Source organism: Folsomia candida, unplaced genomic scaffold (assembly GCF_002217175.1).
Source record: "Folsomia candida strain VU population unplaced genomic scaffold, ASM221717v1 Fcan01_Sc003, whole genome shotgun sequence".
Lineage (NCBI taxonomy): Eukaryota > Metazoa > Arthropoda > Collembola > Entomobryomorpha > Isotomidae > Folsomia > Folsomia candida.
In genome coordinates, this window is record NW_019091195.1 from 1,150,971 (window position 1) to 1,174,589 (window position 23,619).

Consider the following 23,619-nt stretch of genomic DNA (forward strand, 5'->3'; position numbering starts at 1 on the left):
TTTGTACTTCAACGAGTCTTACAATTTCATTATATATAAAAGTCTTTGGATGTATCTAAATATTTTGAATTATATGATTAGTTTCATGTGAACGGCTAATTGTAAGTCACAAATTTGGACTTTGGTTTTGTTGGGCTACATTTAACGCATCATTGTCCTGACTATCAAGAGGCATATGAAATTTCATTATGAAACTCTTTTGATGTATATATTTTGAATTATATTATTAGTTTCCTGTGAACGACTGATAGTAAGACACAAAATTTGGACTCCGGGTTTACATTTAAATTTAACACACCATTGTCCTGACTAGCGTAGGCGTATGAAATTCAACTAACAATTTAAAGTTTGTGTTCATGATAGATATGCAATACACAATAGCTAAAAAAAGTTTGTGCAGGAGAAGAGGCATTTATGTACATGAAAGGGTATAGAAATTATCATTTAGATTTTGGTAAATGGTAGCACGTTAGGTTGCAATTAATTCAAAAAATTAAATAAAAAAACCTAATATTTCCCAGGATTCAGTAATACGGTTCATAGGAATATTCAACTTATTTATTGAAACATTTATTTGATAACAAGTTAAATTGTATTGGTCTTAAGTATTATATATTTATTGTCCTTCCAGTTTCAAGTCTTACACATTAAGAATGTCGGTTGATGGTTTACCCCAACTTGCCAATTTTCTATTAAGCAAATTTTTGACCATCCAGTGAATTCCGTACTCGTGTTGTGCTAAAGAAGTGGGCACACTAATTACATCCTTTTCATAACTAACTGCTCCACTTCCTGCGAATACTGTCACGTTTCCTTTGGCCTCCGCCCTCTCGTAAACCTTTCCTTTAGAATAAGTGCAAACGTCAATGGTCACTGCATTATCGTCTTCATAAGTCGAGCTCTGGAAAAAATCGACACTCATTAGATTTACTTGTTACTAAGTTTTTGAAATTGTACGAAATTGTGTAATAATAACCTCGTTCGATTCGCTTGATTCCTCCTTCGTGGCAGTCTTCGTGAAAACGTGAGATCCAACCTTAAACATTTTGACTGAACAAATTTGATCCCCTTCGGCTGTTACGTATCCCTTGATCCACGATTTTGTCAAAGATTTTCCATTCTTGGAAAATACTACTCGAGATGTAACTTCGCCTCTGACTTGTCCAGAAAATTTCTTATCTGCAGAGAAATTCAACTCCCAGTCGGATTCAAACAGAGTGAGATAAACTCTGAAGGGGGCTGTGAATGTTTCTGCCTTCGAGCTCACGGTAATTCCTATTGGAATGGTTTTGTTTTGGACTTGGACGTTGGTTTTTATGGTGGCATTTGAGGAAGAAATGAACCTGTTTTGAAATTATGGATGAAATTTACTAGAGATTCGAAGAGCTTTCTAGATAATAATTTTTAAAGCTAAAGCTTAAAGTTTTAAAGTTAAGGAATTCAAGCGAAATGATTACGTGTTTATGTACCTTTGTTCCTTCTTTCCAACTTTAGTGTCGACCTCGGTGGTCTTGAGACTTGTTTCGACTCCGATTTTGGTCTTATATTCTTTGCCCTCGAAGTACACGGTGTTATTGACGGAACCCGAGACCTTGCCGGATGATGTTACCGTCAGCTTGGTGTCGATGGAACCTTGAACATCTGAGGAAATCTGTCCTCCTTGCTTCGAAGTTTCATGCACCTTCCAAAACGATTTGGTTTTGTTGGAGGAAATTGAGAAAATTCGAGAATACACACAGCCCCATTTTCCCACGGTGGAGGTCACAACAGTATTTTGTTGTATTGGGTAGGGCGTATATTTCACATTTTTCTCAGAGCCCCATGAATTCAAATCGACATCCTCAAAGCCATTAAAATCATCGTTGTCTGTATGAAATAAAAATTATAAGAATGTTAATTTTAGAATAGTTTCAAACCCTTGAAAACTATATAAATACCTATGCCTAAAATTTGTGGCAGTTTTAAATACACTTATTTACCCTCAAATTCAAACAGAGACCGGTCAACGTCTTCATCCTCATCGCCGATTTCAGCTATCAATTTATCCACTAAATTATTAACGGAATCGTCCGTTATTTTCAAATTCAGCCCAGAAACTTCTGGTTGCGAAATGTCAGAGTATTTCTTTAAAATGTTGGAGTATCGGTTCTCTTTTTGATAAAGGTATGAAAACACTCCTTGTGTTTGAAGCACAACGAGAGTAATTGCGAGGAAAAGTGTGAGCTTCATTTTCGCGAGAGAATTCAGTAATTGTAAGTCTGAGCTGTGGTCAATCTCCAAGTAACTCCAGTACTAAATTGTGGAGGAGCTTGGTGCTTGCTAAAATAGTAAAAACGACAAAAAAAAGTACCCCAATTTGGACAGATTATTTTCTCTGATAAAAACGAAACGTCAGATTATTTAATTTGCTGTTTTTCTCATAACGAAGTCATGCATTTGTGTATGTATGCTCGTATGTATTTATAACGGCCCATGTATATATACATACATATGTACATATGCATGATCTTATTACTCATCCGACTACTGACCAACTTGGATCACGGGAAATTCATAATAGTATCTCTTAAACCAATCTACAGAGTTTACTCTCAAGTTTTAGTGTATGCTTAACCCAAAATCATTTGTAGAAACGACTCTCCTCACATTTTAAAAGTTTTACCAGGACGAAATCACATCGCAACATATGCGTTACTCATGTTCCAGTAGACTCGGACATTAAACTTACTTCAAGGAGAGACGTGTTTAAGGACGGGATAAAATTATGATACGTATAAATATATAGGAATGTGTATTTATAAGCAAATATTATTACACACGCAAGCAAATACGCAAACACAAGCAAGAATTATCTGTATGTTTGAGTTGACTTCAGAGAAACGAACTACATGTTATGTATATGTCCTCTGTTTGACATTTCGCATTTATTCAAGAGACAAAATCATTTCGTGATGCACAATAAATGCCGCATACAGTTGAGTAAGTTTAAATTCAGACAAATGAAACCTCACATCACATCCTGAATCAATTTTAAGTCATATATTTATTCTAGAACCATAACGTTTGATACGCAACATTTTGTTTGAATTCAATAAAAGCCCGAATACAATGCCTGCATAACATGTATTTTTAGTATTGGTCGCTCACATGACCATTACAATCAGGTTGAAATGACACAGCCTGACGTGAGCAATTACATAAGAATCACATGAGTCATGGGACATGACATCTATTTGAATTCGACACATTGTTGCAAGTATTTAAGTGAATGTTATTTGTGAATTTTAGACTCCACCAAGAAAATTTACCTATTAAACGCATAATTTTTTGTAAACAAGTGAATAACATTTGGAAGATGTTTTTCATGCCACATTTCTACGAACGAGTAATGCATAAAGATTGCAATCTTCTTTTCATATACATAACATGCCATATGCTATTCTGTTGACATTGCCGGTTAGGGTTATCAGAGCAAATTCATTTGTATAGCAAAGTTGCGAAGTTGTAGCTGGCCAAGTAAATTAATGACCAGTTAAGTTCAAATTTTGTTTTCGGCCATACTAATCAGTATCAATTCCGGGAATAAAATTTCATTCAATTAAGCGAAGTTTAATACTGTAAACATGCCAATCAAGATTAAGAAATATACATATATATTTATACAAATACGTATTCGTGTATAACAGCAAAGTATGCATGACAAGTAGCAAAATACAAGACATTTCTTAACTATGTAGTCTCGACTTTGCAAATATTAGAGCGCATGTTAATATAAATACATATAAATACATATGTAAGTGGAACTGAATGCAAGTGAGAATACAGAATCTGTAAGTGAATTACTCCATATTTTCCTCGTAACAAAAAACGGGATGCAATCTATAATAGATTATCTCTTCGGTCTGTGAAAACCGTGTTTTCTAATGTTTTTTTTTCTGGCACTTACACACATTACATACATATTATGCAACTTATTAGCATATGATTATGTTTCCACATGTAGTTTTAGCTGTTGTAATGTTTCTCTTGTATTAAAATTGACACATAATAGAAACGAATCTTCATCACCTGAATAATTCCCCGTACACATTTTTATCAGTTATATGTATATTATATTAAAAATTGCAATTTTGTTCATGCACACATTATTAAGGGGTGAAAGCCCTTTATAAGATCGTTATGTCCGTCTGTCCGTCCGTCCGTCCGTCCGTCCGTCCGTCCGTCCGTCCGTCCGTCCGTAGCTCCGATAACTTTTGAACGAAAAGACATAGACACTTGAAATTTTGAACGTAAACTCCTAACGTCAATGGACAGGACGAGTTCGAAGATGGACACTGTGACATCGTCACCTGTGACGATGACGTCGTCACAGTGACGAAAAGTGACGAAAAAGTGTCACTTGTCAGTTTTGGCATGTGACACATCATTTTTAACTAATTTTCAACGAGGAATTCGAAAATTCAGGTCATTTTGTGTTTGGACGTCACCTGTGACGATGCCATCGTCACAGTGACGAAAAGTGACGAAAAAGTGTCACTTGTCAGTTTTGACATGTGACACATCATTTTTAACTATTTTTCAATGTCAAATTCAATGGTGACCTCCATTTTGACCTCAGAGGTCATGTAAAGGTCATAGGACATATCTATTTCAATTTCAACTGAAATTTAACCCCGAATTCAATGGTGACCTCCATTTTGACCTCAGAGGTCATATAAAGGTCACATAAGGGTTATCAACTGTTAAATTTGACACAAATAAGACACAAAAGTCGAAAACACGTCAGAAGTGTCAATCTTAACAAATTTTCGAACAATTTGATATTCACATTGACGTATGACACTCCTTTCACCCCTTGGTTACATGCGTTGTAACGGTTTATTAAGTCCCAGTTTGCAACAATTAAAGTTCAAAAAAATTGGGTACGTTTATAGTGATTGTTATTTACCGCGAGATAAGATAAAAACTTTATAACATTGTATTTCAAAAGTATTAAATTAAATTCCATGTTTTACATGAATCATAAATGCTAGATTACGAGTGTAGACAGGGCAATAATAATATTTTAATCGACATACATTATATCATTATCATTACACTCAAGCTTTCAATTTCAACGTTTTACAAATAAAAGCCTCGAAATGGGAATCATGTCATATTTAAGGCAAGAGTGGAAACGTCTGTTTTCGGAATTCTTGGGAACATTTCTCCTCGTTTTCCTGTGCGTATCTGTTGGACTTCCATGGGATAAAGACTTTGTGGGAAGAGATATCAATTTGGACATTAGTTTAACTAATGGATTCACAGTTGCCACTCTGATCACTGTTGGTCAATATATCTATTAATACGAATTACGATACATAACTGCAAAGCAATATTGATGGAAACTTGTGTGTATGTATATTTTCTAGATCTTTGGACACACCAGTGGCTGTCAAATAAATCCAGCGGTTACGTTGTCAATGCTATTTTTTAAGCATATTGAACCAAAACTTGCCGTTCTTTATATATTATTTCAATGTTTGGGTTCAATAGCAGCAGCGTCAATACTTTTGGTAAATGTGTTTACAATATTTATACAATGAAACTTAAAATTATAGCCTAAATGTTCCTGTGATTGCTAAAAACTCAAGTATTTGACACCTCCCGAAGCGGTTGGTGGACTTGGAGTGGTTCAACCAGGCCTAAATGTTGCAGTTCGTGAAGCATTCGGTACAGAATTTGTCATCACATTTATCCTCCTCTTTGTTATATTTGCCGTATCGGACAAAGGTCGAAAAACAGAAATAACTGGATCAATCCCATTGGCTGTAGGATTAACAGTTGCAGTTTGTTCTTTTGTTGGGGTAGAAAAGAATTACAAAATGCACAGGAAATAATCGCATTTTTAATTTATTTTAATGAAAAATTTCAGAATAATTTTTCTGGAGCTTGTATGAACCCTGCCAGAAGCATAGGTACATATCTGACTTACATACATAGACATAACTCCAAAATTTTTAATTGTTGTTAATAAAATAAACCTTCCTGATTCTAGGACCCGCGGTGGTCACACGTTTTTGGGATCATCACTGGGTAAGTATTAATGGTTTACATATATGGACAAAACTAATTGTAAGTGCATCATATATGAAACTATTAAATTTTGCATAGATCTACTGGGTAGCTCCAATTACAGGCGGATTATCAGGTGCAAGCGTATATCATAAAGCGTTTCGAGTTTTCAAGGCAGAAATTACAACCGGTACTGCTGATAAAAATATGCACAATAAGTTGCTTGAATAAAAATATTTTAATCAGAATAAATCACAGACTTGAATAATACAAGTGTCTCGTAGTAAAATGAATAGAAAACCGAAAACTGATGAAAACAATCAGATATGTATGATTATAACAGACTTTGCATATTTACACTTCACATCTTTACTAGTTACTTACTTGACCCTATCATTATTTGTATTTTTAAATGCATACAAACTGAATTAATTAGAAAATACTGCATATAAGATCATATGAATTTGTATTAATGTAAAAACAACTAAAAACGGAAAATTAGTAAAACACATCATGCACACCAACAAAGTCCCCCAACCTTTGTAGCTCTTGCTCAAAAGCGGTCGCCAGAAATTGAACATCTCCTTCGTGTGGATAATACACTTCGTCACCAATGAAAGACACGCGCACCCGATTATTATAACTGATTGACCCCACTCCTAGTCCTATCCTGTACTTTATAGGCACCCAAAAGCCCATGTCGACTATTTTATCTCCCCCGTTGATGAACACCTCTTCTTTGGGTCCGGGTAGATTGCTCAGGGTGAGTCGCACGTGGAGAGGGAGTCCAAGTGGACGATGCAATGGGAGGGGTAGCAGTCCAGTCAATTTGGGGTAGAACGAATTTGCTGCAGCGAGCACGATGGAGTCCGACCGTCCCGAAACGGTCAGCAATTGGTGATTATCTTTGAGTGACGAGATGGGTGTATCGCTGGGAGATGGGATTTTAGATGGAGATAAAATTGCACTGGCACGATTGCATAGCGCTCTATGAAAACAATTAAAGTTTTAATTTATTTTTAGTTAATTTAGAATTTTAGGCAGAAGGACAAGCACCTGTTCTTCGGATATGGCAGCATGACAATCACAACAAGAGCGTGGAATTTTGCAGGCACTGTAGTCTCCCCATTTCTCCTGTGCAAAGATTTGAACCCAGCTCCCAGTGAGGACAACAAGATGGAAACCATTGAAGTTTTTGTAATAGTTTTGATCTGTTTCAGAGCATCCAATTTAATTGGTCTTGTCCAAGCCAGAGTTTTAGGCCCGGTGAGTTCAGGCGCTGGACCAGGTTTGAAATATTGATCTTTCAAATAACTCGACCTCATCATGGTCCTCGGAAGGGACAAGATGCCCAACGCGTAGGTAAGCCAGGTTTTTAGAAAATGTGGTCGTGCCATTGTGCACGGGTCCATGCTTAGAGCAAAGGGTTTGTCCGCAAGGACTGAATAGAGCATATTTAGACCGCTGATTCCGTCCATGATGGCGTGATGCACCTCGACAACAATGGCGTAATGCGGCGTGGAGGTATCACTATTAGTGGTATTGTGAAATTGGATTCTGGGAATAACGAATATCTGCCAAGGCGCCTTATTGCTCCCTTTTGCAATAGGAACTTCTTTGGATGATAAAAAGGCAAACAATTCATCTTGCGTGGTTGGAAATCCACGTTCCTATTTAATAAATCAAAGTCTCAGTTTCCCACCCTCTAATAATTTTATATAATAAATACAAATGTGCATATGGCTAACCTCGTCATCCAACACGACTCGGCAGTAATCCATCATATTCATTTCATCCTGCTGCAGCTGCTTCCAACAAGGCACACCCAGGATGGAGGTGATGCTACGACTAAGCCTGCCCCCAATGTATTCACTCCGAACGACCTTGTCAATGGTGGCTCTGAACTTGGTGGGATTAAAGGTACCTTTGATGATGTACAAACCTTGGGGGGTAGATGTGGACGATTTTGTCTCAAATGCCCAATTACCGTCCATCACAGACATGACACTAACTTGGCCATTTTCATACTTCACTCGGATGTATAGAGACACAACTAGTCGGTGCAAGAGTGAGACAACAACAATGGGAAATAGGGCCAATATGTAAACTGGGGACAGAACGATAAGGCTGACCACGGTTTCCAAGATATCCCTCCCAATTCTGAGCAGGAATTTAAAGTAAGACATTGTTCTCGGCTATGAAATGTATAATAATTGAACTGTTTAGAATTAGCTATGGGCAGAAAATAGTGTAAATATGCTTTGTAGATTATCCTTGATTTTTTTATTTATATGAAGTATGTGTGTACATATATAAATAAATACGGCGTGAGTTTTACTGGCCCTGGCTCCATTTGTACATACCTAGGTGCAATTATTGTTAATAATATCGTGAGAAATATTTAACTGAACTTCGTTTTGTTTCTTTTGGGTGATGTGTGCCTAGCATACTTTTAAGCTAGATAATTCGTTTTTGCATTGATGACATTATTTTATGGATTGGAATCCCAAAGTGAAGAAACTATTTAACTATGCCCAACAGGGTACTGGACGTATTTCTCTGACGACATATTGATTAGTATGACTACTTCTGTATTTATGTACATAAATACGTACTTATACTTATACGCATGTAACGTAGATATACTTAAATGTATAGGTTTGCATACTTACATATTTCACTAATGACCGTAACGGAACCCTTTCTGTGGATTTCTTCTTCCTTGGGAACTTAACAGACATTGATGGATAGTCATAAAAACTAAATATCTAGAGCATTGAAAAACGAAAAATTATCATACAAAACCAGTTTTACACGTATTTATGTACAAAGCAGGGGATACTGGTTTTAGGCTTCGGATCTGAAAGTAATAATCGATCGATGGAAGGATGAAATTTGATTAAAAAATGCAAACAAATATTCTGTTATTCTGTGTATGCAAAATTAGAAAACCAGTTTACAAAAGGGCTGTATCACTCAGTTTAATTAATTCATAATATTTACTACAATAAGTATAGCAATTTCGATTGTCTCAGTCTGGATTCTGAAAATTCGTAATGAATTTTTGAAATCAAAAGATCTATACTAATTTACTTATTTGATCTCTTCTAATTGTCATGCTAAAGCATAATTTTAGTTGAGCAAATATAAACTATCAATGAATTAACACTACGCTACTACGCTAACATTGTTATTAGAAATAGTTTGGTACATTTTTGCTAAGTACAAAAGGAAACAATGAAAATGCAAACAAAATTAAATTGTAGTTCTACAATAAACATGTGAGAAATATCTAATAAATAAGTGAATAAATACATCATAATAATATTCTCTTATATATAATCTAATAACTCCTTAACCCTTTTATACTTAATAAGTAGAAAAGCTGCTCATGTTTCTGCTCATAGTGTTATACATATAGGATAAAAGTAGTATTACGTATTACCTGCCACCGGGATTATGCATTTTTGCTTAATTATAAATATGTAATTTCTACACACAGTTATTGTAATACTAATCGACTACAAAAGTGTTCAAAATACATATGCATTTACATATGTATTTCAGTATTTCAAAAAAAATGTGCTAGCAGAGCAACACATAATAGAGCAGATCACATAGTTTTCACGCCTTTACACTATTAGCTACGCATACATTCTATTAATATCGGATTGATAATGATCTTGAATATTTTTTCTCTTAAGTTTAAAGGCTGCCGTTACAAGTCCCATATCTGGAGTCCACAAATCGTGGCATAATGTGAGGGCTCCAGGTATTTCAAACTTGATTAGCTTACAGGAAGCACCATGAGTTTGGAGAACTTTTAGTACTGCGTTTGTAATCTCAGGATCGGCACACATTTGTTGAAAGCTGAGATTTGCTTTTCCCAATTTTGTTGCGATAGCCGTTAACTATTATTAATGCGAAAATTTATTAAATCAACATGGTTTAAATATGTATGAGTATAACCGGAATATGTTAAAACTTACTGGCTTTTGAGTTGGCACAACCAATGCAACACAAAAATTCTTTGTTGAATCTCCATAAACACAAATATTTTCAACAATAGCACAAGTTTTCAACTCGGACTCAACTTTTCCCAAAGAAACGTATTCGCCTGCTTGCAGTTTAACAAGATCTTTCTTTCGATCTATAAGGTAAAAATTATTGAAACATTCAAGTAATCTACCAATAACAAATTGAAATTAATCCGTAATGATTCAACTTACCAATAATTTTGACAACCCCATCATACTGAATTTCACCAATATCCCCACTTCTGAACCATCTTCTGCCATCAGACTCGAAGAAATCCTTTTCTGTAGCTTCCGGCAAATTGTAATATCCAAGAGCAACATTGTGTCCACCCATGCAGATTTCACCCCTTGGAAATGGCTTGTCGGTAACGCGATAGTTTCCTTCATCCCAGTTCACGAGTCGAATGTCACAGCATCCGAAAGGTACTCCAGCTCGTCCTGTACTCATATCCGACTCTGCAAATTTAATAATTCGGTAATCTTTAAAAGAGTCTTTTTTTAGATATTTTTACTTGTGAATTGAATTACTTACGCATTGAAATTGTTGAACAAGCAGCGGTCTCCGTTAATCCATAACCTTGTACCAGCGGAGCGCACAAAGTATTTCTTATGAATTCATGAGTCTCCGCACAAAGTGGTGCACCTTTAAAAAAATAAGTTGACATTAAAAAAACTGTATGTAATTGTATACGACAAAACCAGCATGTCCATTTCTGTAACTCACCACCGCAAGCAATAATCCGAACACGACCTCCAACCAAATGTCGCAACTTTTTGAATGCAATTTTATCCACAATGTGGGTTTTGTACCCTCTGTAATACCATTTGAGTCGGTAGTCGTAGAAAAATTTAAATACTGCTTTTCCAATTTCCCCACTTTCCGACACTTTCTCTTGGATCCCTGTTTTTTAATCAATTTAATCATTCATTGTCCACTATTATTATAATACTGTTAATTATTTTGGGGGGCAAAGCGCAGAGCTGAGGATTACCCCCTTGATGATGTTCATGGCAGGTCAAAACATACCTTTGTAAATTCTGTCGACAATTAAAGGCACCATGGTCATTATCGTTGGCCGTAAAACTCCAGTGTCTCCTTTGCAGCCTCGTTTAATTTTACTCGAGGTGTCCGTCATTGTTAGTGGAGAACTGTAGCCAATAGGTATTCCTGAGAGAAAACTTGTTGCTTCGCACATTAATTCCAACACGTGTGCCAATGGAAGATACCCAATATACACGTCTGTTTATAGAGAAATGCAAGAATGATTTATAAATCATACTACTGTGTAGTAATTATTTAATAACTACATTAATATTACTATAACGTACCGTCATCCTTAACCGTTCCCAGCGCATCACAAAATGCCATCTGAGCTAAAATAATATTTGAATGGGAGAGTAAGACACCCTTTGGATTTCCTGTGGATCCGCTCGTGTACATGATAATTGCCACATCTTCAGGTTCAGGTGGAGACGGAGCTGTCAAAAAGTTAACCAAAAACATTATAGTTTTTTTAACCAAAAGACAATTTATTAAACTTACCAAAATGTGCCTTAGTTCCCCTTGACACAACCTCACAATAAGGATGGATATCTACTCCTTCTCGATACCCTGTAGTTTCCGTAGTCTTCAATGGATCTTCCATGAAAATGATGTGCTTAACCGTTGGCGTTTTGCCCAGCACGTAGTAAAATTTTGGCATCAAATCATGAGATGTGAGGACGAACTCACATTCGGTCTCATTAAGTCCGTGGGCAACAGCATCCTCCCCAAGAGTCGAGTACAGGGTGACCACTTATAAAATTAAACAGGTCACTTAAATCTACACACAATATAAATATTAAATCTGAAACCTATGTTATTTACTTACATGTCAAATTCTGTTTGAAGCATCCTATTGCCGCAATCAACCATTCTGCTCTCGTTTCTGCAAAGATTCCAATTTTGTCCTTTGGTTTCAGTCCCAGCGACCGCAACCCTTTTCCGAAATTTTCAGCCAGTGTGTCCACATCATTGTAGCTTCTCCACACATAATCTCCCATTGCAAACTTTTTGAATACTTTTCCATTCTTTTGCATTTCCTCTTCTTCCGCAAACAACTCCCTCGTGCCTAAACAACGCTTGGTCCCATTACGTCGTACAGCGTAGGAGAACATTTTTGTCAGCGTGTCAATTCCACCGTTCTCCATTTCAATGTGTATCTTGGATATGGGAGTCGTGGCACGAAATGTTACTCCCTCTTTGCTACTGATTAGTTGTGCCTAAATGAAAATATTAATATAAATCCTAATCGGGTATCATCTGCTTCGTTATGTTGCACAAAATTTACCTTTGATTCTTTGTGATCTCGCAATCTACGCCAAGGTTTTTGAGAAATCAGATAGATTGGAAAAGTGAGAACGTCGTAGAGCAAAGTCATCGCTCGTAAAATTACGACCACAACAAGGGCTGCCCAACCCATGATCCCCAACTTCCTTTCTGGCCAAGGGATAAGGAGATGCTTAGATAATAGGATTTGGAAACCCTAAGACCAAAATCAAAAAGGTGTCATTATTATCATTGTTATTACAAAGTCTAAAAATAGGATATATATCATCAATTATGAATAATTTCATCTCTAGATCATTCACCCACCATCGTCTTATCTCACGCTTATCTTATGTATAAATGTATGAAAAATTAACCTGTTTCGCACTCTGGCACACAGAATTATACGTCACTATCATTTTATCGTGTTTAGAAGAGAAGATAAAACTCGTCAACTTTGGAGAGTTGAATGAAATCGCAATCAAAACAGTGAGTAGTTAAAAATTAACTAACTTGACTCAAGTGCAACCACTTGCAATAATAATTAGCAAATAATCCTCATACATTCAACTTCTGGAAAATACTTAATGAATGACTTACCCAAACTTATCTCGTGTCCTGTGTCACGTTAAAACAGACCTAATTTTATCGAATTTGTGGGTCAGCACAACTTGGCATATAAGAGTAACTTTAATATAAAATTAATGATTGATAACTCGCCTGATACAGACGTTGGTTTGTTATTTAATTATTACGCTGTTGTACAATTGCCATTCGAATACCCCCAAAAACTTGGCCAGTCAGCAGTAGAGTAGATCGTCATTCCCTCCCACCACCACCACCACCACATAGCATGCATCATCTCATCTTTGCAAAAATACACGTCATGATTACGGCAGACCTTCTCGAATTCGCCATTTGTGTTTTGGCAAATGGAGAGTGGATATGATGAGCTGTATTTTCTGCTAAAATGTTGATCACGACAAGGTTAGTTAGTAGCAAAATGTTGCCGACGGTGAACCACTTTTTTCTGGAGGTGTTCATGGAAAAAGGCGTAATTTCGTATGAAACAATCAGCCCAATCAACAATACATAATAGATATGTACAGGCAACAGTGCACGTAATGAGCATTTAGGAGATGATTATAATTTGCAGATTTTCTGATTTCTACATATATTCAATAAAATGCATGCGAAATGCATGTGAAAGTACATACTTTCCAATAAAACCGTGATTACTGCTGGGGTTGGGATTGGAATTCCGTTGTACGCATGTTTTAATTATGCTTTTGGGTCAAATATTTTAGGCAATAATATCGCGCAGTTGTGCAGCGTGGTATCAAGCATGCTGTATCATGTATATGTAAAGTAAAGAATATTAATAATAAGTTAGGCTGTTATGTCTGAATTTTGTGTTATAAAAATAGATGGACTGCGTACTAACGTGGTTGGTATTTTTGCATGAAATGCGCATACAAATTATTGTGACAAGTGTGACATCTGTAGGAGAGAATACGTGGAATTTGGTAGTTGTAAAAGAGAGTGATAGATGTGAAGAAGGGCGGTTAGCCTAGTGGTAAAGGTGTCCGTCCGGGAAACGGGAGACGCGGGGTTCGATTCCTCGCACCACTCTTCAAAACATATTTTTGCTCTCTTTCGCGTATTACAACTACCAAAAATCCCACACATCGCATCGATAATCTATTGCATGGTATGGTGAAAGCTTATTGTTTTGGGAAGTATCATAAGGATGTCATTGGTGTCATGTGATGTAACCCATGAATACGAGCATTTTTTAATCAGATCGCCACGTATTATTCAATAATAGTAATCTTACCAGTATAGAAATAAAAATGATATTGCTTATTCGTTTCCAGACTGACCAATCCAGTTACGTAAAGCTCCACATACCTTTTAAAAAATGTTTGTATGAATTACCAGAAATTTATGCCGATTTTTTGTAGGTGGGTTATTCCTAATTTATTCACGGTAATTAACGCATTGTACTTTGTGGGGTGCATGGTCAGTTATATTCTGGTTATCAGCTCGCCATGTTTTCATCTGGCAAAAACGTATGGAAGATTAGAAGAATTAAAAGCTAAAAGTATACTGAATTGTTTTTAGGAAGTAAATCATTGAACCTCACATTCATTGAATGTCAATGCCGTGTCTGGGACCATCAGATCGATAATTTAATTCCTATTCGCTCCAGGAATCACTGCACAAAAAAACATGGAATTTTGTAGTTTAATTGATAAGTATATGTACGTACTAGTAGTTCTAATTCTACATGGAGATAAGCGTGCGAAAAACTGCGTATATACATATGCAGCAGGGATGAAGAAAGCAAGCAAAAAATTAATTCACTAGCATTTCATGCAATTCCGGCACTTGTAATTTTAGTTCATAATGATTATTATAAACACATGAAATTCAGGTGTATGTATGTAGATACATAATACTCAAATGCATATTATGGTAACGTCAACCGTCATGTTATTTTATTTTATTAATTAATGACCAAAGTTTACAGATATTATTGACGTCATGAAAGTACTCAAAAACGAAAATATTTCCCAAAGAACTTGATAATTTTATTTCACCGTCAACCGTACTCCGCTATTATATGCTCATCCTTCCTGGTTTACATTCTCATTAGGACCGATAACTCAGGAGAAACAGCAACCAAAAACGTCATGTGCATACGCAACAACAAAATTATATAAATTCATTAAAAAGTATGACTTCCATCCTCGTGAATTATATGGTCAAGTAAACATTCTGGGATTTCTTCCGTTGATGTTTTGTTATTGAGCAATTTTTTCAATAAACTGGTTTTGAACATATCACCGTCACTTATCTCTTGGACAATTAGATTATGCCTGTTATGCTGAATTTTGTCCATGTCCTTTTCAAGGTCTGATTTTACTTTCCATAGGTTGACAGTTTATTATTATTGAATACAGCATATACGTATTATAATTGCAATTGTTTATACATAGACACCGGACGATGATGTAAAATATACATATGTATGTAAATATCTATTTATATCAGTTTCAGCTCTCATCACAGTTCACGAATCAGTGTTCGCAATTCACATGTATGTATGTACATATTTAGTAATAGTTCATAATAATCAAAGAACTTTCTCAATTTTTCCACCCACTCGCTTTCTAAAAAGGCTGGATTCTTTACGAGTCTGAATTTGGATTTGGATTTTACTGCTGGAAACTTTTCTCCATACAATTTTACCAAGTTTATAACTTGTGAATAGAAGCGTAAAGACAAAAACAAAAATATCGATGCAAAAGTATTGAAAAAAATTGAGGTGTCGCGAATGCATTTTCAGATGGTTCGCCCCCTTCTGACGAACCAGGTATTCTACAAGCTGCAATGCTCTTTCTTGTGGAGTCAACTTGTCTGGCGTGTCCTTCATCAATTTCGATAACCTTTTCGCATTATGCTTAAAACTGGGGTTATTCAAGGCACGTCTCAAGGTTTGATAGATAACTTCCGCTGTTGCAGTTTGTCTGTCGAGTGGGATGGCTACACCATGCTTTACCAATTTAACGAGATAGTCTCCCTGGTCTAAAAAAATTGGAAGTCCTACCATCGGGACAGCATGGTACAGAGCTTCAGTCACACCTTGAAGTCCGCAATGATTAACAAATAATCTGGTAGCGTTATGTGCTAGAACGTCCTGTTGTGGAATCCATGACATGATTTTCACATTTGACGGAACATTTTCCAAATGTCCTTCCAATTTCATTAAGAACTTTTGCGGAAGTCGTTTCGCAGCTTGGAAAAACGCTTGAATAAATCGTTTCGATAAAACCTTTGGGTTAATTGTATATCCGACACCGAAAAGCACGACGCCGTCATCGCCAGCAGATTGCATCCAGTAGTCTAATTCCTGAAAAGTAGTTTTTACATATTTACATATTCGAACCGGACTCTCCCCACAGTAAAGAAACGAATAAAATTATGTAGTATCGCTGTCACACCTTCGGTAACGGTTTCGCCTTTTTAATATGAATCCCACCAATTCTGATAAACGTGGGAGGCAGGAGTTGTGGCGTGTCCATAATGTGGTCGCTATTGATGAGCATGCCGTTCAATTCTTTAATCAGACTGCAAGGTTCTGGACTTCCAGGGAGATGCTTTTTCACCACACCGCTCAGAATCCAGCATTGTCCCCGCACGACGGCTTGCGAGACGACATATGCGAAAGTGTTCACCATCCTTTGAGGAAACGTCATCTCAGAACCAAATTTAGTGAGGAGGTTGGGTGCATGTGAGGGTGGAATAAATGCCTGAATTTTTAAAAAAGTTTGCAATTAATGTATTTTTAATTTAAACTTAAATACTTTTAGACTTATGTATTTACCGTTGTGAGCGTTGTTTCCCCAGATGCGAACTGCATCCCCCAAAATCCCACGGTGGGCAGGCCAAGGTGGTGGGTGAGTGGGAGGGTGCATTCATTTCCGACCAGGTCAACGATAGCCAAGTGGAAATCCATCCTTCTCAATTGTCGTATCAATTCCTTATTTCCGAGCAGATCGTCACAAATGGAGTAGAACATGGAGTATGTTTTCATACTCTCGTAGTATATTCGAGTGTAGGACATTCCCTCCTGGAGAAGAAGGTCGAAAGGGATCTGTGGAAAAAATGCATATGTGAATACTGGATAAAATCTCGTCCAAAGTTTGATGTCTTACGTCGAATCCTGCTTCCTTTTCTTTCGTCAAGTAGGAAAATCTGCCGTCTTTATTATTCACAGTGAGCACAGTTTCCGTCATATTTTCATGAGGGAGGGGAGAATGGTGATGGCTGTCCTTCCATCTCAAATAGTGGACGTGATGACCATTCTGGGCAAAATATTCCCCTGCTGTCCTCCAAGTTAGGAGAGGAGACCCTGAATACAAAGCATGAATCACGAGAATTCTTGCTGCCAGAGTATTTTGAAGGAAAATCGTCGTCCACACTAATGGCAGGAGAATTGATGGAAATAAGTATCTCATTATTTCTGTTCGTTTTTAAGGTTATTTGTCGTGTGCGTTAGAGAGTAAAAATGCATGCAACCATTTCATGGAGAATTCAAATACTGAATAAGCAAAGACGTTCATGGGCAAATCTATAATCCGTATTTTTTATTTAAGACGCGATTGAAGCATAGGAAGCAGATAAATAAGTAGTTGGGGAAGACATGCAATTAGTGATTGTCTAATATGATATCATTGTTGGCCAGGTACCATATTCGTGTTCATGTCCACCATATACCTAATGGTACTTAAGCTATTGTACATATGTACCTACATACATGCATAAATATACTTGAGTTTGCATACATATATTAATACACAGTGTAGGGCATCCAAAATCGGAAGATTTAAAAAACGATTTTTGACTATTCCCTGTTTCCACATTTTTATAAGACCGGTTTTAAATTATTCGGATGTTGAAAAATTTTAGAAAACGGTTTCCGATTCTGTACAAAACCGGCTTAGTCAAATTAAAAAAAAAAGTTTAGTAAGCTAGAATTTAAAACAAAATTAAAATTAAATATAAGCTTGGCTATAAGGCGTTTCAAAACAATTAATTCTGATCTCAACAATAAGAAATATTAAATACTAGCGTGTAAGCCCGTCTCCCGCAGCGCTTAGTTGATTTTCATGAAAATTAAGTACGATTGTTCATAATTAATTCCACCGAATTATTTTTTATTGTATCTATATTATTAGCTGGAAATGTGTGTTAGCAAGGGAAATGAAACTTTCTCCACTTTCACTTCCGTTGCCAACAGACATTTCCAGCTTATAATATAGATTAGCTATAAAACAGTCTGAGCCACTAATAATCGAAAACAGGTTTTTTTACAAAAACGCTTTGTTTAATGTATAACCGATTTTCGGTTAAATCGAAAAACCTTTTTAATCGGATTTATGAAATCGAAAAACTCGATTTTGGATGTCCTAAATTACACTCATTTACAATTTAAGCTGCTATATGTGTAGGTACGTCAAAAAATGGATGGATTTCTGGAAAAAAGTTCCTACAGAGCAATATCATTGAAGCGTGGGAACCAACATATCGAACATATGTATGTAGATTGTATTATGAAAGTTTGATGACTAAATAAAATACCCCAGATGTATTTTCTTTATTATTTGGTTAATTATCTGTAAGATCAATTGAAAAATTTTGACATCGTAATCTGACTGGATTCATGGACCATGGTATTTTCTATAAATCGCGTTTGAACATTGGACTTGTTGTTAGAAATAAGTACGAGTAACAAAGTAATTTAATAAATATGCAAATCGCATGCAATTCTGCAATTTTTTTGACCTGCATAATGCGCAGGGGATCGATCGCTCTGTCGTCAACTTAGGCATCAACGGCTTTTCTCAATTTATGAAATTGTTGGAGTAAGTAATGATACACTTACAATCATTTAGAGTCGCAAATAAATATACATTTTCCTTCCTCATAATCCATTTTGCTACGCAAGACGAATACAAATATATCATATTACTGCATACATTTATATTAAATATTAATGAAAGTAATGGTCGTAATTTATTTCTTATGCACGTGCAACACGTTTCTTTCACTCGAGTCATTCACAAGATTATTATTTAAGCCATCATCAACTAAAAATAATTATTATCCTGCAGTACGACTACCCAACTCGCTTTTGTATTATTTTTCTGTGACTGGTATAATTAGTGATGTGTAGTTCTGGATTCCAGTCTTTATTGTATTTCCAAATTCCCAAAGGTTATGTTAGGTTCATTTCACCCGAGATTCTGTTGTTTATTGTTTTAAAACCAAAGCTAATTTCATATTGCATGTGACTTTAGTGTAGTTCTGGTTTTTACAAACCTATACAAACCACGAATATAAAAAGCTCATTTATATTTTAATAATGACGGTAATCTCCTTTTTTGCGTAATTCCATTCAGAGAAGGTAATTTCCGATGCAATATGGCGAGATGGGAACGGGAAAATACATGAATTGCTGGGAAGGTCAAGTTCATAAAGAGACTCGAAATATACAAAAACACATTTATAAAACAATTAATCGAAGCACTGCTTGTGCAATGATATTTCTAATTGGGATATTTCAATTGGGATAATTAGATAAAAATATTGTGGTTGAATTTGTTTTTGAACCCTGTTTATGTGTATGATTAGGATAAAACTATAATATTTATACGTATACCATACCACTTGATAATGTGTGCAGGTGGTAAAATTCAAGAAATTGACTGATACCAAAGCATTTGGAAAAATATTTGGAAGAATGCTTATTTATGAACATCGTATGAGAGATATATTCAGACATTTTGTTAATTTGTAGTTTATGCCAATACATAAGAAAAATCGTCAAATCACAATGTTACAAAACTATGAATATCATGTCACTCACGTTTGCCATGTATTGATTCATATGATAACCTATGGTCCAATGATCTATCCGTTTTCCACATTAGACATTTTCTATAAGTACATATGTAGATAGCTTGGGCATAAATATCTTGAGAAGTTTGTGTGCACGTGTAAAGTACTTAGATAAATAAGTAAATTTGTCATGTTAGAGACCCCACATCATTGAACTTGACTGCGGGCAACTGCTATTCACTATTATTGTACATTTGCAAAAATAACATGTTTTGAACTATCCTAAATCGCAACATAGAACCAGTTTTTGCGAGGAAATTGTCTCATTTGATTTCAGAAGAGGGTGAAGTATAAGGCAAGTTCCACAAAAACCAGAATACACAAGTACATATAGTACGACGCACAAATACCTACGTAAATACGTAAATACCAATAATTATACCGACCGTACGCAATTATATTGCAAAGCGCCAGTAATATTTGAAATGGATACCAATGAAGAACAACGTCTCCTGCTTTTGAAGGAAAGTATTCAAAGTGAGTCCACATAATTGATAATTTTGTATAAATCAATGAATTATACAAAATTCTAATCATTTTACAGATGAAGCAATCTACTTTGAACACTTCAAGCCCCTGCTCACTGATAAATTTCTGCTGCATTTTATCCGAGGACGAAAACAACGAGTGGACGTTGCATTTGAAACGGTACACATTTTAACCATCATATGAAAATGATTAGCAATATTTGAACTCAGTTTTTGCATTATTTTTAATACAGCTCAAAAAGTATGTGCACATCCGAGGAGACAAATACGCTGATCTATTCCAGGACCTTCTCCCGTCCGCGGTGAAGATAAAGCATGACGCAGTACGAATGTTGCGATATCCTGGTCCAAACGGACAAGCGATACTGGTCACCCGGGTATCGTGGTGGCCTTCGGTGTATTTACCTCAATATGATGACCTCGGATGGGACGAAATCATTCCTAAGCTCATTCACGCAGTGGATGGGGTTCTTGGTTGGAAGGACGCGGAGACAATGGGATTTGAATTGATCATAGATTTGGATGGATTCAATCTCAAGTATTTACGAAGGCTGCTCGGAATACAGCCATTGATCAAATTGATTAATATTTTCTTTGTAGGTTACAAATTTGGTAAAATTGCAAAGCATTTACTATATTCTATTGGTTAGAATCTCAAATTATTTACTTCTGGTAGAAAGCGGTACCTCTTCGGTTTGGAAAAGTGCATATGCTAAATGTGCCTATATGTTTCAATATCTGGCTGGCTATGGCGAAACAGGTAGATTTCGCTGGAATATTGCGACGGGTAAGTTAAATTGCAAACAAAATAAATTTCAGAAGTCTGTGCATAATAAATATATGCTAAATTTTTCTTGATTAATGCAGTTCTTTATGCATGATGGCAAAATGGGATCACTCCACTCGCACCTACCTCAAAATATACTGCCTACGTTGTTTAATGGACATCTTTCACTGGAAGATGCACTTGATGACGAATTTGCTCAACATGTCCTCAACAATGAGGATTTTTATTACACATTACAACAATGTATTAAGCAAAAAATGTGAAATTGGATTGCGGACAATCCAATATAAAATTATATAGATATGTATTTATGATATTCTAAATAGAAAAAAATAGAATACATTGTTGTGTACCCAGTAATTTTTAAATATGTACAATTATTTATTTACTTTATTTATTGAATATTATTCCCCAAGCCAAACAAATAAACATAAATACATTGAAATTCGTGCAAACTATTTCAACTGTTTAATTTGATGTTCAGGGGAAAATATACGATTAATGACTCGTCATGACAAGATACATATGTGTGCATACATACTTATGAATTTAAAGGAAATGTGCATTTTAAATTAATTGATGGGAATGTGGTAAGTGATTATGTAGTATTTAGCTTAATCCAATGTCATCATGGCAAAAAGTAATTGACGTTTTGTGCGATAATAAATGTTCTGGTATGGTTGAGACGTAAAAACTCATCTCAATACCCATAAATTGATAAATGCGAATCGTAAGTATTTGTATAAATACAAATTCCATAATCACACTCACATGAACTATGTAACCTTTAAAAGTTTATGTGTTTGATGAGCAAATAATTCCTCCAAATCTATTTCTGCTTATGACTAATTCACTCTTGTAAATAAATAAGGATTGAGCTTGATGTTAAATTTAAATGTTCTCTTTCCTTTAAAATTTCAAGATTACAAATGATTACAGGATACAATTTTATTTATTATTCAATCCAATAAATCTCGTCACTGCTGCCAACTCACTTTCAACGATATCATGAAATTTAAGAGGTGTTCAAATAAAGACGGCATGCAAGTAATAATTTTAGATATCTGCATAAATTTGTATCCGTTTCACTTGGTCTTTAGTGGAATTCACTTTTTCCAAAGAAAATGTCTTATAAAACGGCTGGAAACATGATAACTTAACCACTTCTTATGAAACTTGTAATTAACAATTAATTAACATTATGACCTTGCATATTGCACGAGCATTGCAAATAATACGAATTTGGATGGAACCTGTAAAATATAAAAACCTCACAGAAACGGAAGCGTATTTATAATGAATGAATGGAAAGTATGTAAAGCATATACATTCAAGCGCAGATTTTATCAACTCTTTTGAATTATTTACATAAATCTAAATCTGATTTAATCTGAAAATAAGTTTATTTAACGAGCTTCTAAATGTCACGTAACAAATTCACAATAATTGTATTAATTGTAAGGAAATTCCTTCCCATTCAGCGTTGCATGCACAAATATACAAAAGCGTGTACAGTGTCGGACAGATGTCTACGTCCACATAGTCGCGTCAATTTCATTTTCAAATTGTCACTGAACTACTGAACCAATTTTCATCATTGATATATCAAATTCTCACAAATTTAACGTAATTTCATAAAACATATGAGTTATTTCTGAAAATTCTGGGAAAACTGAGAATCATAGTGCAGAGCGAGAGAGTCCTACCTCATCTATTTCTATTTTCACTTCAAAATCTTACCCCTTTATTGGTGCGTGGAGGAAGGTATGTAACTTACGTATTGTGTTTGTTATGGTTGTAATGTGTATTTATACTTTTTGTCTGTGCCTGATTGGGTTTCCATTTCCTTGTCGGATGTTATTTATGGGGAAAGTGAGGACGATTAGTGTGAGGACGATTAGTGCGGACAAAAGTCTACGTCCACTTCACTTTAATTGTCAACAACAAAAATCTCTCCAATTTATAAAATCAGGTAACTTAATAAATCTATCAATAACATATGCCGCATTAATTTTTAAATAATTTTCTTCCAGAAAAATATGATGGCGTCGACACGCAAGGAAATTCCTATCGCTATTCGAGATCTTGTCATTCAGGACTGGAAGGGTGGACAAAAAGGGGGCTGTCGCAGAGACAAATATGGACCAAGTATAAATTAGCAAGGACAACCATCCAGACAATCATTAAGAACTTTAAAGCTAATGGTTCAGTCCAAAACAAGGTCAGAAGTGGTCGAAAACCCATTTTGGCTCACCGAGAAGTACGCCACGTGCTCAACAAAGTCAACGTTACACCCTCACTTAGTGCTCCAAAGCTATCTACCGAGATCAAGGAGATGTTCGGCAAACAGGTTAGTCCTATGACCATCCAAAGAACACTGAATAAGGGAAATTTGAAATCCCACAGAGCAGTCCGGAAGCCTCTTATTGTACCGAGGAATGCAACCAAACGAGTGAAGTTTGCCAGAGACCACATTTC

The 23,619-nt window shown here is 35.7% G+C and overlaps 6 protein-coding genes across 9 annotated transcripts; 2 read left to right on the forward strand and 4 right to left on the reverse strand.

The window, feature by feature from the left end:
* Positions 1-525: 525 nt before the first annotated feature.
* LOC110848018 lies at positions 526-2,362 on the reverse strand. Its single transcript, XM_022095110.2, has 4 exons — positions 1,980-2,362; positions 1,470-1,866; positions 977-1,343; positions 526-901 (listed from the first exon to the last, which is right to left on the reverse strand). Exons 1-4 carry the CDS (start codon positions 2,227-2,229, stop codon positions 641-643), a joined length of 1,275 nt encoding a protein of 424 aa, XP_021950802.1. The 5' UTR covers positions 2,230-2,362; the 3' UTR covers positions 526-640.
* A 2,421-nt stretch (positions 2,363-4,783) lies between these two features.
* LOC110848019 (aquaporin) lies at positions 4,784-6,338 on the forward strand. 2 transcript variants are annotated; one of them, XM_035849952.1, is made up of 8 exons: positions 4,784-4,922; positions 5,165-5,324; positions 5,412-5,555; positions 5,634-5,712; positions 5,773-5,846; positions 5,915-5,957; positions 6,038-6,075; positions 6,154-6,338. In XM_035849952.1, exons 1-8 carry the CDS (start codon positions 4,837-4,839, stop codon positions 6,283-6,285), a joined length of 756 nt encoding a protein of 251 aa, XP_035705845.1. In that variant the 5' UTR covers positions 4,784-4,836; the 3' UTR covers positions 6,286-6,338. The 2 variants fall into 2 exon arrangements, with proteins under 2 accessions (XP_035705845.1, XP_021950803.2); XM_022095111.2 differs by having other exon boundaries at positions 4,789-4,922; positions 5,634-5,846.
* Positions 6,339-6,474: 136 nt separating this feature from the next.
* Positions 6,475-7,801, reverse strand: LOC118434996. The gene is made up of 2 exons (XM_035849951.1): positions 7,111-7,801; positions 6,475-7,042 (listed from the first exon to the last, which is right to left on the reverse strand). The coding sequence occupies exons 1-2, from the start codon at positions 7,530-7,532 to the stop codon at positions 6,553-6,555; spliced, it is 912 nt and encodes a 303-aa protein (XP_035705844.1). The 5' UTR covers positions 7,533-7,801; the 3' UTR covers positions 6,475-6,552.
* A 1,208-nt stretch (positions 7,802-9,009) lies between these two features.
* LOC110847075 (long-chain-fatty-acid--CoA ligase 4) lies at positions 9,010-13,223 on the reverse strand. Of its 3 annotated transcripts, XM_035849950.1 has the most exons (12): positions 13,120-13,223; positions 13,000-13,038; positions 12,422-12,616; positions 11,963-12,353; positions 11,635-11,886; positions 11,421-11,570; positions 11,119-11,331; positions 10,816-10,992; positions 10,624-10,734; positions 10,284-10,547; positions 10,044-10,204; positions 9,010-9,965 (listed from the first exon to the last, which is right to left on the reverse strand). In XM_035849950.1, the coding sequence occupies exons 3-12, from the start codon at positions 12,551-12,553 to the stop codon at positions 9,699-9,701; spliced, it is 2,118 nt and encodes a 705-aa protein (XP_035705843.1). In that variant the 5' UTR covers positions 12,554-12,616; positions 13,000-13,038; positions 13,120-13,223; the 3' UTR covers positions 9,010-9,698. The 3 variants fall into 3 exon arrangements, with proteins under 3 accessions (XP_035705843.1, XP_021949615.1, XP_021949613.1); XM_022093923.2 differs by having other exon boundaries at positions 13,000-13,194; XM_022093921.2 differs by lacking the exons at positions 13,000-13,038; positions 13,120-13,223 and adding an exon at positions 12,777-12,916.
* A 1,649-nt stretch (positions 13,224-14,872) lies between these two features.
* LOC110845627 (UDP-glucuronosyltransferase 2C1-like) lies at positions 14,873-17,586 on the reverse strand. Its single transcript, XM_022092082.2, has 4 exons — positions 17,121-17,586; positions 16,790-17,059; positions 16,407-16,715; positions 14,873-16,315 (listed from the first exon to the last, which is right to left on the reverse strand). Exons 1-4 carry the CDS (start codon positions 17,421-17,423, stop codon positions 15,539-15,541), a joined length of 1,659 nt encoding a protein of 552 aa, XP_021947774.2. The 5' UTR covers positions 17,424-17,586; the 3' UTR covers positions 14,873-15,538.
* Positions 17,587-20,034: 2,448 nt separating this feature from the next.
* LOC110847741 (alpha-tocopherol transfer protein-like) lies at positions 20,035-21,476 on the forward strand. Its single transcript, XM_022094735.2, has 5 exons — positions 20,035-20,343; positions 20,411-20,514; positions 20,588-20,950; positions 21,031-21,141; positions 21,222-21,476. The coding sequence occupies exons 1-5, from the start codon at positions 20,292-20,294 to the stop codon at positions 21,402-21,404; spliced, it is 813 nt and encodes a 270-aa protein (XP_021950427.1). The 5' UTR covers positions 20,035-20,291; the 3' UTR covers positions 21,405-21,476.
* The last annotated feature ends 2,143 nt before the right edge of the window (positions 21,477-23,619 follow it).

What these genes read in the sequence shown, in the direction of transcription:
- LOC110848018 (XM_022095110.2), bottom strand. Translation starts at nt 2,229, where the DNA reads ATGAAGCTCACACTTTTCCTCGCAATTACTCTCGTTGTGCTTCAAACA. An exon ending in GTCTCTGTTTGAATTTGAGG is followed by an intron (nt 1,867 to 1,979) that starts GTAAATAAGTGT and finishes TATTTCATACAG; the next exon opens with ACAACGATGATTTTAATGGC. An exon ending in GTTGGAAAGAAGGAACAAAG is followed by an intron (nt 1,344 to 1,469) that starts GTACATAAACAC and finishes ATTTCAAAACAG; the next exon opens with GTTCATTTCTTCCTCAAATG.
- LOC110847075 (XM_022093921.2), bottom strand. Translation starts at nt 12,818, where the DNA reads ATGATAGTGACGTATAATTCTGTGTGCCAGAGTGCGAAACAG. An exon ending in GAGATCACAAAGAATCAAAG is followed by an intron (nt 12,354 to 12,421) that starts GTAAATTTTGTG and finishes ATTTTCATTTAG; the next exon opens with GCACAACTAATCAGTAGCAA. An exon ending in TTGTTCAACAATTTCAATGC is followed by an intron (nt 10,548 to 10,623) that starts GTAAGTAATTCA and finishes TTAAATTTGCAG; the next exon opens with AGTCGGATATGAGTACAGGA.
- LOC118434996 (XM_035849951.1), bottom strand. Translation starts at nt 7,532, where the DNA reads ATGGACGGAATCAGCGGTCTAAATATGCTCTATTCAGTCCTTGCGGAC. An exon ending in CTGCCATATCCGAAGAACAG is followed by an intron (nt 7,043 to 7,110) that starts GTGCTTGTCCTT and finishes TTGTTTTCATAG; the next exon opens with AGCGCTATGCAATCGTGCCA.
- LOC110847741 (XM_022094735.2), top strand. Translation starts at nt 20,292, where the DNA reads ATGGATACCAATGAAGAACAACGTCTCCTGCTTTTGAAGGAAAGTATT. An exon ending in TGGACGTTGCATTTGAAACG is followed by an intron (nt 20,515 to 20,587) that starts GTACACATTTTA and finishes TTTTTAATACAG; the next exon opens with CTCAAAAAGTATGTGCACAT. An exon ending in AATTGATTAATATTTTCTTT is followed by an intron (nt 20,951 to 21,030) that starts GTAGGTTACAAA and finishes TACTTCTGGTAG; the next exon opens with AAAGCGGTACCTCTTCGGTT.
- LOC110845627 (XM_022092082.2), bottom strand. Translation starts at nt 17,423, where the DNA reads ATGAGATACTTATTTCCATCAATTCTCCTGCCATTAGTGTGGACGACG. An exon ending in GGGAAACAACGCTCACAACG is followed by an intron (nt 16,716 to 16,789) that starts GTAAATACATAA and finishes TTAAAAATTCAG; the next exon opens with GCATTTATTCCACCCTCACA. An exon ending in AGGCGAAACCGTTACCGAAG is followed by an intron (nt 16,316 to 16,406) that starts GTGTGACAGCGA and finishes ACTACTTTTCAG; the next exon opens with GAATTAGACTACTGGATGCA.
- LOC110848019 (XM_022095111.2), top strand. Translation starts at nt 4,837, where the DNA reads ATGACACTCCTTTCACCCCTTGGTTACATGCGTTGTAACGGTTTATTA. An exon ending in TTAAAGTTCAAAAAAATTGG is followed by an intron (nt 4,923 to 5,164) that starts GTACGTTTATAG and finishes GTCATATTTAAG; the next exon opens with GCAAGAGTGGAAACGTCTGT. An exon ending in CAGTTTGTTCTTTTGTTGGG is followed by an intron (nt 5,847 to 5,914) that starts GTAGAAAAGAAT and finishes GAAAAATTTCAG; the next exon opens with AATAATTTTTCTGGAGCTTG.